At 40.3% G+C, this 13,438-nt stretch overlaps 1 protein-coding gene across 1 annotated transcript in view; it reads left to right on the top strand.

The window, feature by feature from the left end:
- The window catches only part of kif1aa (kinesin family member 1Aa), a 31,652-nt gene extending 20,581 nt beyond the window's left edge, over positions 1–11,071 (top strand). Inside the window, exons 27-48 of the mRNA XM_084548602.1 lie at positions 52–187; positions 692–854; positions 967–1,057; positions 1,152–1,270; positions 1,364–1,419; positions 1,544–1,759; positions 2,731–2,839; positions 2,980–3,046; positions 3,134–3,218; positions 3,315–3,420; positions 5,128–5,154; positions 7,566–7,680; positions 7,799–7,932; positions 8,046–8,107; positions 8,190–8,335; positions 8,653–8,841; positions 8,982–9,053; positions 9,167–9,288; positions 9,502–9,645; positions 9,745–9,937; positions 10,029–10,147; positions 10,234–11,071. Of these exons, the coding sequence (XP_084404728.1) occupies positions 52–187; positions 692–854; positions 967–1,057; positions 1,152–1,270; positions 1,364–1,419; positions 1,544–1,759; positions 2,731–2,839; positions 2,980–3,046; positions 3,134–3,218; positions 3,315–3,420; positions 5,128–5,154; positions 7,566–7,680; positions 7,799–7,932; positions 8,046–8,107; positions 8,190–8,335; positions 8,653–8,841; positions 8,982–9,053; positions 9,167–9,288; positions 9,502–9,645; positions 9,745–9,937; positions 10,029–10,147; positions 10,234–10,276 (2,514 nt within the window). The 3' untranslated portion in view covers positions 10,277–11,071. The remainder of the gene's footprint in view (positions 1–51; positions 188–691; positions 855–966; positions 1,058–1,151; positions 1,271–1,363; positions 1,420–1,543; positions 1,760–2,730; positions 2,840–2,979; positions 3,047–3,133; positions 3,219–3,314; positions 3,421–5,127; positions 5,155–7,565; positions 7,681–7,798; positions 7,933–8,045; positions 8,108–8,189; positions 8,336–8,652; positions 8,842–8,981; positions 9,054–9,166; positions 9,289–9,501; positions 9,646–9,744; positions 9,938–10,028; positions 10,148–10,233) is intronic.
- The last annotated feature ends 2,367 nt before the right edge of the window (positions 11,072–13,438 follow it).

Raw genomic sequence — 13,438 nt, 5'->3', positions numbered from 1 at the left:
ATTCAACTGTTTATACTTACATGCTAACCAGTTTGTTGTGTCCGTTTTCAGTTCCAGTCAGAGACCTGCTCTGTGGGATTGTCCCGCACAGGGATTTCTCAGGAGGAGCTTCGAATAGTGGAGGGGGAGGGTCAGAATGCAGAAATGGGACCATCAGCTGATGAAGTCAACAACAACACATGTGCGGGTAATCGTAATTTAAGAATGAACAGACACATAGAACGTGCGTGTAAGTGTCTGTATGGTGTCATTCTCAGCCTGATAATTGTCTCACACAGGTTAAGATAAGCTAGTTCTTTATTTATCCCACAGTGTGGACATTTTGCAGTGTTGCAGCAATTAGAGATAGAAAATTAAACACTGAATAAATGCAAAAAATAGCAAATTAAATACAGTATTAGTTATATGCATGTGGTCTACTGGGAGCAGGTTTAGTTAAATAGCCTCACAGCAGCAGGAAGTCTTGACTGATAAATTATTAGGGAAATACATCGGAATCTGTTGAGGTAAATTTGGGATTGGAGGGCTAAAAATGGCAAAAGGCCAAGAAATCAGCCACAGTTGTTGAGCTAAATTTTAATCTAACACATTTCAACCCTGGTTTGTGGGGGCAGAAAGCGTTGACTCAACTCAACTACCTGGAATGAAAGCTTCAATCTGTATCTGTTTTTCGTTTTTGTGCTCCTCGTAGCCGGTTCAGACGAGCCAGAAAATCCACTGAAGGCCAGTCTGGATGGCACACTAGATGCAACTCCGGAGCACCTGAGGATTGGTAATATCTTTACCTTCAGAGTGACTGTCCTTCAGGCCTCCAGCATCTCTGCAGAATATGCTGATATCTTCTGCCAGTTCAAGTAAGCAGTTAATTGTTTCAATTGTACATCAGTACCCCTGAAATTTATCATGTTCTTTTTACAGTTACATGTTTCTTGTGTAAATTGTTGTCTTTTTCTGTTTTGACTGAAGTTTCATCCACCGTCATGACGAGGCCTTCTCCACTGAACCCCTAAAAAACACAGGCCGTGGCCCTCCTCTAGGCTTCTACCATGTTCAGAATGTAAGAGGCATGAACGCATATACGTATGTCATGGTGTACTGTATGTCAACAGATTTTAATAGGTCAAGTACTTAAACGTCTTTTATTTTAACAGATTGCTGTTGAAGTCACTAAATCCTTTGTTGACTATATCAAGACTCAGCCAATTGTGTTTGAGGTGTTTGGACACTACCAGAAACAGCCTTTCCTTCCTATTTGTAAAGACGTCATCAGGTACAACGTCTGCTCATGAAACTAAGTAAATCAAATTTACTGCACAGACAAAGAGATGATGAACATGGAACTGTGTGTTATTGTTGTGTCCAGTCCACTACGCCCCTGCAGAAGACAGTTTCCACGAGTGATGCCCCTGTCTAAACCAGGTAAATAAACTCCATGCTGGAGTTGCTTTGCTTGAATTTCACCATTTATTTATGTTACAATGTCTTTGTACCAGTGTGCTTGCAAGGCATGTCATCTCAGCTTCATGTTGTTGGGTGTGAGCAGTGGACACTGATGCCTCGCCGGACCGGGAGAAATCACTGGAGCTGATCCGATACCTGGTCCCAGATGTGTTTAATGGGTTGCTGGTGGACTCGCTGTCAGACCACGCTCTGTCTGCTGCTGGCTTGGCGGCTTCTTTCTTACTGGAAGGAAACGAGCGAGCTCAGCTCCCCGCTCCACCCACCTCTATCTGTTCAGTTATTAAAGCTCAGAAGCCGGGTTGGTTTTTGATGTCAGATCCAAGAGAATCCTGTCTCTGAAAACCTTTTTATATCAAGTGTTTATCTTAGTGGGACTTAAAAGATATTCCAAAACCAAGTGACTGTTATACCACATTACAATTAATGCATTTCTACAGTTTTTAAAATTCTCTATCAGTATATTGTAGTGTGGTGTATATTGCACTCACTAGTAACTGACTGTTACAGACTGTAAAACTGAAGTTAATTGATATAAAAAGGGAGTTTTCATGAGTCAGGATTCTACAGTTGGATTGGCTCTCGGGTGTACTGTGTGTTCACTGTTGACCTACGTGGTGCATTCTCCTTGCAGTTCCCTCTTTGAGCTCCTTTTGAACTGGATCACAGTGCCTTTCTTCTACAGTTGTCAGTCATGAATGATAATCTCTCAGATGGGAATGTAAATATATTATACATGGTACTGCATAGTTACTTATTGCACATATAAGATAAGACTTTAGTGATCTTTCAGGGGAAATTCATATCTTCCAGATGTAAAATTTAAAATGTTTGACATTTAAAAGCTACTCTAGCTGCATTCCATAATTCTTAAATCATACTGTACTTTATTCATAATCTGGGGTTTTTGCAAGTGTACAACACATTTTAGTGCTTACTACATATTATATGTATAACATACTACTGAATAGATTAGACTTCTGCTTCAGGTTGGGCCCAACTCATCGGCAACAAGTGACTCTCACTTTTTAAACTCTGAACTCCTTTTGAGGAACTACTAAAATTAGAAGAATACAATAGAGGGGTGTCACAAAGCAAAAGCTCTACAGATTCTTTCTCCCTGTATCACTGATTTCCTTTTTTCCTCCCTTTCTTTCCTCTGTAGGGTAGGCAGCTGTTGTCACCTCCCTGCTGTTAGCCCCTAGTCTGCTTTAAATTTCCCTCCACTCTGTCTGCCTGTGTAACCTTCTCTGTAATCCTTTTTCAACACAGTACCTGCCACCAAGCTGACAGCCGTGACCCGTCCGCAGGCAGGACCCTGCCACTCTAAATATGATCTCATGGTCTTCTTTGAGATCTGTGAGCTGGAGGCCAATGGAGAGTGAGTGTCTTGTGTCACCTCAGTCAAGCATCTAGAGCTTGGACTAACATGTTAAAATCTTTGGACCATTCAATTTTCTCTTGTACAGAAAATCACCAGCACTTGATCTGTGACACTTGTTTTCATTTGTGTTATCCCAGCTACATCCCTGCAGTGGTGGACCACAGAGGAGGAATGCCTTGCCATGGCACATTTTTACTGCACCAGGTATATGAGTTACTTTGTGAGTAAATATAATTGAATATTTCAGATGTACTGATTCTTAACCATGTCGCTTTTCCTTCACTTCTACAGGGTCTCCAGAGGAGAATCACTGTCACCATTGTACATGAATCCGGAGGAGACATGGAATGGAAGGAAGTCCGTGAACTTGTTGTGGGTAAGTTTGGTTTGCAGGCTTTCTAACCCTGAAAACCAAACATTTCACAAACAGTCTGTATGAGCTGTTCTCACTGATTCCCTTGTGCTTTCCCAGGACGGCTGCGCAACACCCCTGAAGCTGATGACACCATCATTGACCCCAATATTCTCTCTCTCAACATCTTGTCTTCTGGGTATGTCAAGCCCATGCAAGATGACAGGTATGTACTGATGTTTTACATTTAAAAAGCAAAATATTTTGCTATTTAAATGTCTTGTTCTCTCAATGACATTTGAATTAATATGGTTGATGTAAAACCTGTGGCAGCTTGGCTGATTTGGAAACCACTGTACAGTAATGTTCAGATTTTTTTATCAAGCGAAACTCGCTTTATTACTGTTGTGGCAGCTCCTGCACTGGAACACGGCACACGGGGTGAATGCATGGCATAAAGTACCGTCCGTACTTGTCCAAAAACAGCATGGCAGCAGAGGCACAACTCCAAAGTTACCAGAAACCTCAGCGAGTTCCTTTGCGTTCTTGGCTTTTTTAATGTATCTGCATTCCCTCTTTGTAGGAGTTCACATCTAGAGTGACCATAAGTGAATCAAACTTTCCTTGATTTGTATAAGCATCTTTTTGAAATGTAATGTCAGACCAGTCGCACATGTAGTTAGGAATTCACTTGTCCATGCTGGCTGCGCGACCCTCTTTGCTGTTAATCTGTGCTCTTGTTGTTTGTCATTATTACACCTGTGTGTTGCATCTCACCGTGTTTACCACCTCTCCTTTAACAACCCATCACATCTGTCCACCATGATTAGATCTACTAACCACAATACAGTTTATAGTCCTTAACAACCTTGTCTCTAATTTGAGATGAGAGCTTTGGTTTTACTGTAACACTGTATGAGCTGCTCTATATTAAATAATATTTAGTTCAACCCAATACAAAAATAAAAGTGCATGTCCTTAAGATATCCAGCAGCATATACTGACTATATCCGATCTAGATTAGAATGACTAGAACACTTTGAGCTATTTTAAGGCACAACACAGTGTCATTTCAGAATTTCTCTTGACTCTTGATATTTATGATTAACAAACTTAGACAAATAATACGTTGTGTTAAGGATTCAGAGATCCTTGTAAGGATTTAGTGTCTTTGAAAAGCTAAATAATGGAGACAGTGTATTCTGAAGGATTCCCTACAACAGACCAGTGGCATCACTAACATCCTACTGACACTCACAAAGTTCATAAAATTCACCATAGGAAAAACTTTGGAAGGTTGTTGTTAAGGCCATTTAAGAAAAACATGTTCTGGGTTTTCTACATATGCAATCGCTAGCCTTGGTATACATTATGGTGAAATGTGTATTGCTCAGTTTTGTTTTGCAGCAGACCAGTAGTGGGCGATAGATATATTTTAAGACTAAAGAGTATAGCATGGGAGTTAATGATACGATGGCATGTTTTCAAGAAAGAAAGTATAATTATTATTATTGGTACCACTACAAAACTCATAACTTAGGCACATAACAGTGTATTTGTATATTTACAGTGATTTTTGGCTCTGTTGTTTTAGCTCATTACTTAAGCCTTCAGCTGAGCAACACAAACAACAGCATCACCCAGACTTGAGTTTACTGCATTTCAATCTAAAGTAAATAATGCTCCACTCCAAACTAACCCATCTCCCCGTTGGATCAGTGACCGTGATGCTTCATGATGCTTCCCAACACTTAGTGGTTGTTGTTATGGTCTTAGTGGCCAAGAATTAAGTTGAAAGGCTCAGCCCCAGGTCAGGCTGAGGTCCAGTGTGGTCTCCGCTCAGTCTTGCAAACACTAACATCAAGGTATACATGGATGCTAACATTTTTCTCCCTCCAGTCCACTAACAGAATGTTGTTTTTTGCTTTTGCAGACAGTTTCTTGATTCGGACATGCCTAGGTATATTATTTGCCTTTGTTTTCATGCTCTTAAGTTTCACAAACACCTCATCTTTCTAACATGCTGTACGCACTGTTATTTGCTGTCGGCCTTCAGTGATTTCATTACCTTCCTCCTACTCTGTCATTACTGTCAGCAAGTCATCTGTGCCTCTTTGTTTTCTCCCCCTCATATAAAGTGAGGGATGTCGTTCTGCATGTCCCCAGTCCTCTTGCTGTGCTGGATGTGTGTTTGAACTATTATCAGGCTTTGGTTTATGGTGGACAGGGTCTGCATGGCTCTGCTTTGCTTCAAGTGGACTGTCCTTGGCTGTGTCTCTGCTGGAGGTGTCGTGGGGCCAGAATCAAACTCTCCATTTCCACTTCAGCAGTTGCCTCAAAAACATAGGAATTAGAAAGTGATTTTAAAAAGTCAAATTTAGGACAACCTTGTATTGTTTTTTCGATGCAGAAGGAGCAGTTTATAAAGTCTGCCAGTGTTTTTACACCGTCTTTGACCTGTTTGTTTAAAGATGGTCATTTATTTGTAGATTTAAATTTTAAAGGCATCAAAGTTCAATCCAACAGGATTAAATGAGTTTCAGTGGTTTAACTGAACCATTTTCAAAGAACTGGACGTGTCGTACTTCTTGCCACTAGAGGGTGGTAGTAATCCATTATTAACAAAGTTTGGAATTACAGGCATCATGACTTTAGCAAGATTATTTACAAAATGCTGAAAAGTGGTAAAATGTTTATTATTTTAATTTTGTTGACCTTTAGAGAGAAGCAATATTTTGAATCCATGGATATTATTGCTTTCATTGCCTCTAATCCCAAGAGTCAGAGACTTCCCATCACAGCTACAGAATATTAACAGGAACTCTAGTTGCCCACTATTACTCAAGTGCCGTAATATGGATCACATCATTTACAGTACCCACTCTGGCACGCAATTCAAATGCAGCTATTAAAATGTAATCCAGTGAACCATTACCTCACCAGTAGCACTTTAACCAAAATTGCTGCAATGTTGTGAATATTTCTAAATCTTTCTGGTACCTCAGTGAAACTCTGCCAAACACCAGAAACAAACGGTTCCTCACATGTTACGCCAGCAGCATGACTTCAATGCTGGCTCCCACATGTTTAGGAGGTAGTAAAATGCAGAGAAGCACATGTTGGTGTAGTGAGAAGAGGAAATTGCTTCTTTGTAGTATAAGCGAACAGGTTTCTCCTTCTGGGAAAGAGGTGTGCATGTGTTGAAGTGTGATGTGTGAATTTGTGTGCGTGTTAATGAACTTGCTAATTACTTAATAAAGGACATCTTACCCTGAACCCCTCTAATCACAGAGCAGCAGTGAGTTCTCTTTTCTACAGCGTCAGCTCAGTGCACGGCTGTTTGCTTTCTACGGGGTGACACATTGTTCACTTTCCCACAAGGTCACTTCAGTCCAAGGCCAGTGGGCCAACATCTGAACCTCATGAAGAGTCCATTCAGCTTGTTTTTGTGGTTTACAGAAACATTTTCCTTTCACAAACCTTGCTTGGATTATCTTTTTTAGATTTAAGGCTGCACCGGGCTGCATGCCAGAATATTAACTGGTTTCAGTGTGTGATTATTTCCCCTCGGGTGACATGGGGAAATATTGTGTACATTGATATATGGAGTAAATCACTGGCGTAACAGAAAGAAGTATTGTTTCGCTTGAGGAATGGTCATGTACTGCTGTTTGACCTTTTCAGTGGTTGAGCAGGATGACAGATTTTATCAAACAGATCAACACTGTCCACATGATTTCTCAATGACCTCTGATGGGTGACCTGTACTATCCATGGCAGTGTTTACCTGATGAGATATTAGTGTGAAAAAAGACAAACACCATCCCAGCCACACAAGCGCACAACCTCAACATACTTCCTGACTCTCACTTTCTATTCTTTTGCTGATTTCTTCTTTCTCACAGCATTTCCTTGGGAGTTGACCATAGGTATTTCACTGCCCTGTCCCTCATTTTGTCTGGCTGTCTCTCACCCCTCCCCTTCCTTTTTCTGTACTAGTAGTCATCTCATCTCCCTTTGCTTCTCTGTGGTGTTTTGTACAAAGCAGAGCTTCACCTCAGTCAGCCTGCTGCATGCAAGACTATTGTATTAGCTAGTATTGAACTTGTTTTATTGAGAAGAATATTGTACATTTCCATTAGAAAGATAATTATGCCTAATGCCATTATGCTCTAAGTGTATCAGATCTAATTTTAGTGCATACCTCTGTATAAATAGTTATTTATAAAGTAATTTTTATTTTTTCTGATTAGTATGTTAACATCAACAGGATAAACCTTTACCACAGTATAGCTCTGACAGCTAATTTGTTAGTTTTGGCACAGCAACCTAAATTTTGACAGCTGATTCAATTTGTTGGCTACATTTCAGGACTTTCTACCGCTTCGAGGCTGCTTGGGATAGCTCCATGCACAATTCCTTGCTACTTAATCGAGTCACTCCATACGGGGAGAAGATCTACATGACCCTCTCGGCTTACGTGGAGGTACAATACAGTGCCTGCATTCATCAGAAACAGAAACAGATCTTACAGTATCAGAGGTAATGTGTAAGTTACTCTAGAGGAACACTGTTGAAAATCCCTCATCTTTTATCAATTGCAGATGGAGAACTGCACACAGCCTGCAGTCATAACCAAAGATATCTGCATGGTGTTTTACTCTCGAGACGCAAAGCTCTCGGCTTCCCGTTCAATCCGCAACCTTTTTGGTACTGGAAGCTTAAGAGCTGCAGATGGGTTAGTTGGAAATTTCAAACTACAAAAGCACAATGAAACTCCTATATGCACACTGTTAATGTAAATATTAATGTAAAATTAGAAAAGAGATCTTTTTTTTTCCCTTTTTCAAGAAACCGTATAACAGGAGTCTATGAGGTCAGCTTGTGTAACCTGGCAGATACAGGAAGCCCAGGTGAGAGTCAAGAAGACTTAATATTTTGCTTAAAGTTCACTATTGCAGCAAGCAATCTAATATTGCACCTGTCCCACACCAGGAATGCAGAGGAGACGCAGGCGGGTGCTGGACACCTCTGTGGCCTACGTCCGTGGGGAGGAAAACCTGGCTGGATGGAGGCCACGTAGTGACAGCCTCATTCTGGACCACCAGTGGGAGCTGGAGAAGCTCAGTCTACTCCAAGATGTGAGGGGCATATGTTATTTTTTATTGCAAAAGTTTTATGAACACCTAGAGGAACTCAGCAGGTCGGACAAGCACAGTATGCTGATGTTTTACAAACAGAAAGAAATAAGGGGCAGTCAAGTACATCATTCACTTCTTCATACTTGGTAATATAATATTGTGATTTATGGTATTGAAAGCCGTATAGAGAACCATCTTGTCCTGTGTTTCTGTTGGAAACTAGACAATTTGTCAAAAGAAAAATATTTTTCTTCCAAAGTTTATGGAAGGGACAATGTCAGTCTCCAATGACTGTGATGTTCCCTCTGTTCTCTCAGGTGGAGAAAACCAAACATTACCTCCTGCTGAGGGAGAAACTGGAGTCCACCCTGCTTATGGGCCAGGAGTCCCTTCAGTCCTGTATCACTGAGGAGCTGAGTGAGTCTCCACAACCTGCTGAAGTCGACCACGAGGTCGTCTCTGCATCTGAAATCACCACTGAAAGGCAGAGGGAGCTCGCTGCCAAGGTCAGCTATATTTGTGAACATGTAATTTCAGGTTTGACTTGGGCTGTGCTTGCTATACTTTGTAGCCAGAAGACTCCTGACAAGTGCAGATGCTTCTAACACTGGAATGTTTTTCTCGCTTGTGTCCCTTTTTCACTCAGTGTTTGCGGCTGCTCACTCACTCCTTTAATCGAGAATACAGCCATGTGTGTGTCAGCGCCAGTGAAAGCAAGGTACTGTTTAAAATACTCCCATTTAAATATGTGCAGGAAGAAAATCTGGTTGCTATGTTTTTTTATTGACTCCTCATTGATGATCCACAACTGTGTGTTTGTGTGTCTTACAGATCTCTGAGATGTCTGTCACAACGCTAAAAGACTCCCCTTCAATTTCTGCACTTAACACAATCACACCCTCCTCCACATGCCCTTCACTGGTCGAAGGTTGCTATAGCAATGCTGAACTCAGGTTGGTCCCAGACTTATACACGTTCATGGCTGTTGTGTTGTGTAGTAACTCTTCACCATAGTAACTTTTGATGTGTGTGGTTTAGACAAATGTTTTGCAGACGTTTGGCAGTGGGATAAAATGATGTTCATTCATTGCAGAGTACTGTGGTCCCCTAAGATGTAGGGAGCTGCTTTGTTACTAGAACTCAAGCCTTTACTTTTTTTTCTGCAGACCACCTACGCCTCGCTCTCGTGCTGTCAGCCCTGGTCCTGACACACAACAGGATGCGGAGGCCAAGAAGTCTGTTAATGGAGCCTCTGAAACCAAACCTCGGACCCGTAAATTTGTCCCTGATATCCAGGAAATTAGAGTGAGGTGAGTCTGAAGCAATTACTCCAAAGTATTTATCACTTTGAGCTCCAAAGACAACCTTCCTGGTTCCACATGTGGTCATATTTCATCTCTATTTTCCAGCCCCATCGTGTCAAAGAAAGGTTACATACATTTCTTGGAGCCACAAACTAACGGATGGGTGAAACGTTATGTTGTTGTGCGTCGGCCGTACGTCTACATATACAATACGGAACGAGACACTGTAGAACGGGCTATTCTCAATCTATCATCTGCCCAGGTGGAGTACAGTGAGGACCAGCAGGCAATGCTGAAGGTTGGTGATCAGCCAAACTCCTCCAAATTCCCTTGCTCTGACAATAAAATGTCCAATGTGCTGTAATACGCTTTTGTGTCTCTCTCAACAGACCCCGAACACATTTGCCGTGTGTACAGAGCATCGTGGAATATTGCTTCAAGCCACTAATGACAAGGAGATGCACGACTGGCTGTATGCGTTCAATCCTCTCCTAGCTGGAACTATCAGGTCATTCATCTCACTGACAGAACCCGTTTCGTAATTAAAAGCAATCTGTTTTATATTAAACATGCATTTTCTCGCCTGCCTCTCAGGTCAAAGCTGTCGAGAAGACGGGCTGGACAGATGAGGATGTGAAACAAGACAGAACAGTGGAAGTAAACGTGACGCAAAGACTAACATGTACATAGATTCTTGTCCTTAACCCTCCCTGTGTGCTGAGCCCCATCCCCACCACTACAGTCACCAACAACTATCTTTCCCCTGTACGTTCTCAGTTTATCACTAGTGTCCTCAGCACCTCAAGCGCCCATTTTGTGTCAGGCCTTTGCTGCGGTGTAAGTCTCTTAGTCTGAAGACCCTCTTCAAAAATCTGTCACTGTACTGGACCGGAGTTTACTGATAGCTGGTCAGTTGAAGAACATGAGGGGAGCAGCAACAGTTTCTTCTTTCAGATTACATACGTATGGTAATGTACTGTAGTTGTTGTCAGTGACACATCCAGCCTTATGCATTTACTCCTTAAAAAAATGCAGTGACGTGTATCTTTACCAAAAAGCTGCCATGTCAGTGAGGAGCACATTGCTGCATTTGCGTCAGTAAATAAAAAAAAAAACAGACGTGCAGATTCTTCTCTACTCTACAGCTATATATACAACATACAGCTAGAAAATACACGCTAACATAAAAAAGTCGACTGTGTCTCTTTAGAATATTTCTCTCTTCTTTCTGGTTCATGAATCCTGACACTGCGTAATCTGCCGCCTAAAACTTCTTAGAAACTTAAGCACACACAGCTTGGCAAGGGAATGGCATATCATCATAGGCTTCATGTTCTTGGCTACATTTTAGTTACATGTAGGAACACTGAAGGTATCCACATTCACACTATAAGTCATCAAACACCGTCACATTAAGTCGCTCACTTTAATCTCATTCTCTCCCTGAATTTTATTTGTTTTAAAATGTGATATATTTAGATATTTAACCGTTTTATTATTTATTTCTGCATGTATTTATTATTTACAAAGACATTTATATTTCTAAAGTAGTAGTACAGTGCAATTTCTGCACACTGCACTTTTTAATGAGTTCCTTAAATGTTTGAATAATACGACCTTGTCACCACACAGTTAACACTGTTGAACCAATTTAACAACTTGAAGATAAACACTGGCCAGTTTCCTTGTGCTGAACATTACTTGAATAACACTACTCCCCCTCTTTGAGATTATGGTAGTCACACATTTGACCTTTGACCCTGCTAGCATACATCTATGAAAGTATATAAAAGTAGATTGTTAGGTAGAGAATATTAAGGTATTCTGACCATCCTCTGTTGCACAAGGCTACCTTGTTAAATCAAAAAACATAAACTGTTCTTCACAGTACAGAATAAGAAGCTTTTCTGAATGATACGTGTATATTGATTAAATGTAGTGCCTCTCTTTTCAAACATACTGTACAATATGCCGCTGCACCAGTTGCTTTCAAACTACATCCTTCATGCTGCTAAAAATAACGTTCTGTCTGTGGATTATATCATCACTTTCCTGCTTTACGTCATTGTCACTTGTATATTCATACAGATGGTTTCGATTTATGGTAATGTTACACTTCTAATACAGCAGTCAAATGTCATGAGTGGAATTTCCACAACACAGAGCATACTGAATGTTTATTCATTGAAAAACCTCCTTCAACATATTTCAGGATTGTCAACAGGCACATAGCTCTTTGTTAAACGTAACTATGGATGAAGAAAAACAAACTCAGTCCTGTCGACAGTCACAATGAAAGCCGCAAAACTGTACTACTGTTCTGTTTTTAACCCCTACAGCTAATCTTTGATGAAAATTCTACTCTGCATTTTGGTTAAAGTAACTGTTAATCTGAAAGTGAACCTGTTCAGTCAACACTGACGACTCAGCTCGTGAGTTGGAGATTGGTGAGTTTGCCTCGGGTCAGCCAGCCTAGAGAGCATGCTCAATGAGAGTAATGACGTTACACTTGCATAGAAGAGCAGTGTCTTTGCCTTGAACCTGTACACAACTACCATTTCTTCTCTGTCTAATGATGAGGGGTATTTAAGTGTAGCACCAGTTCAGTATGGTTTCATGTTTGCTACAGATCTAATCATTCAATAACTTACTCAACGAGCATTTTTCCTGAGATGTTAAAGTATTCTGTGTGTTGTGGACATATTTTGAGGTTAAAAACTTTTTACAGTCCAACTTTTGTGTGTTGTGCAACAAAAGGTTTATCGTTGTAATTATCAAAGTCCTTCATCAGAGTTTCTTAGCAGAGACTTTTTGTATTTAATTCAGCTATAGCATCATTGCTAAAGGAAAACACTACTGTATCGTACATTTACACTGTCTCAAACATTTTGTTGTCTCATCGCTTTTCCCTTAAATCCCAATACGGTCAAAAACAAATAAACAAACAAAAAAACCAAACACATTTTCCTGAGATTCCTCAACTCTAGTCTCTAAATTGAGATTATTCTTGTTTTTATTGGGCCTTTTAATGTGCATCACATCTGAAACAACTGAAGTTTAGTTGGTGAAGTCACAAAAAGTTCACAAGTTCACACTGAATGTACAACAATAGTTGAAAATACTTATTATGCTGAAATGGTTGTGTTGACTTCTGTCTTCTGGGTGCACACTGTAGTTCCTTATTGATTGTAGGATAGATCTATTGTAGGGAACTATAATGAGGTTGTGGGACATACCTGTAATAAACTGTCCACTAATGTATGGGAGGGGGGTGGTTCACTATGACCCTGCTAGGCATTGTGTCTTGCTGTAGGTTTCCTGTTACACTTCCACTCTTATTTCACAATATCTACCTTCACCTTCAAGCTCTAGCAGCCTTCACAAAATCTTTTTCTAATCCTTCCCCTTTCAAGGAATTTTGACATTTTTGTGCTTCCACATCCAATCTATTTCTTTTTCATACAGTTATGTTTTTTTTTCTTTTCTTTAAATGACTTTGCATTGTATATAAACATGATTGCTGTGAACAGTGTATTATAAAGTTGCACCCATTTACAAACTCTTGAATGGGCAGTAGTTCAGTCAGTGTCTCTGAGTGTTGGAGTTTAGCGTCAGATGTTTGTGTACACTAAACACATTGTCATATATGAAATAAACATGGAAATTATGCAACACAAACAAACTGACTCCTGTTATTTATACAAAATACTGCATCAGTTTAATACCTGATGACAGAGCAAGTAACCAGTATTAACCAGTATTAACATTAACAACTAACAAATCTATGAATTGTGTTCTG

This window comes from Chelon labrosus, assembly GCF_963514085.1.
Source record: "Chelon labrosus genome assembly, chromosome: 7".
Classification (NCBI taxonomy): domain Eukaryota; kingdom Metazoa; phylum Chordata; class Actinopteri; order Mugiliformes; family Mugilidae; genus Chelon; species Chelon labrosus.
This window is presented reverse-complemented; position numbering and strand designations above follow the sequence as displayed.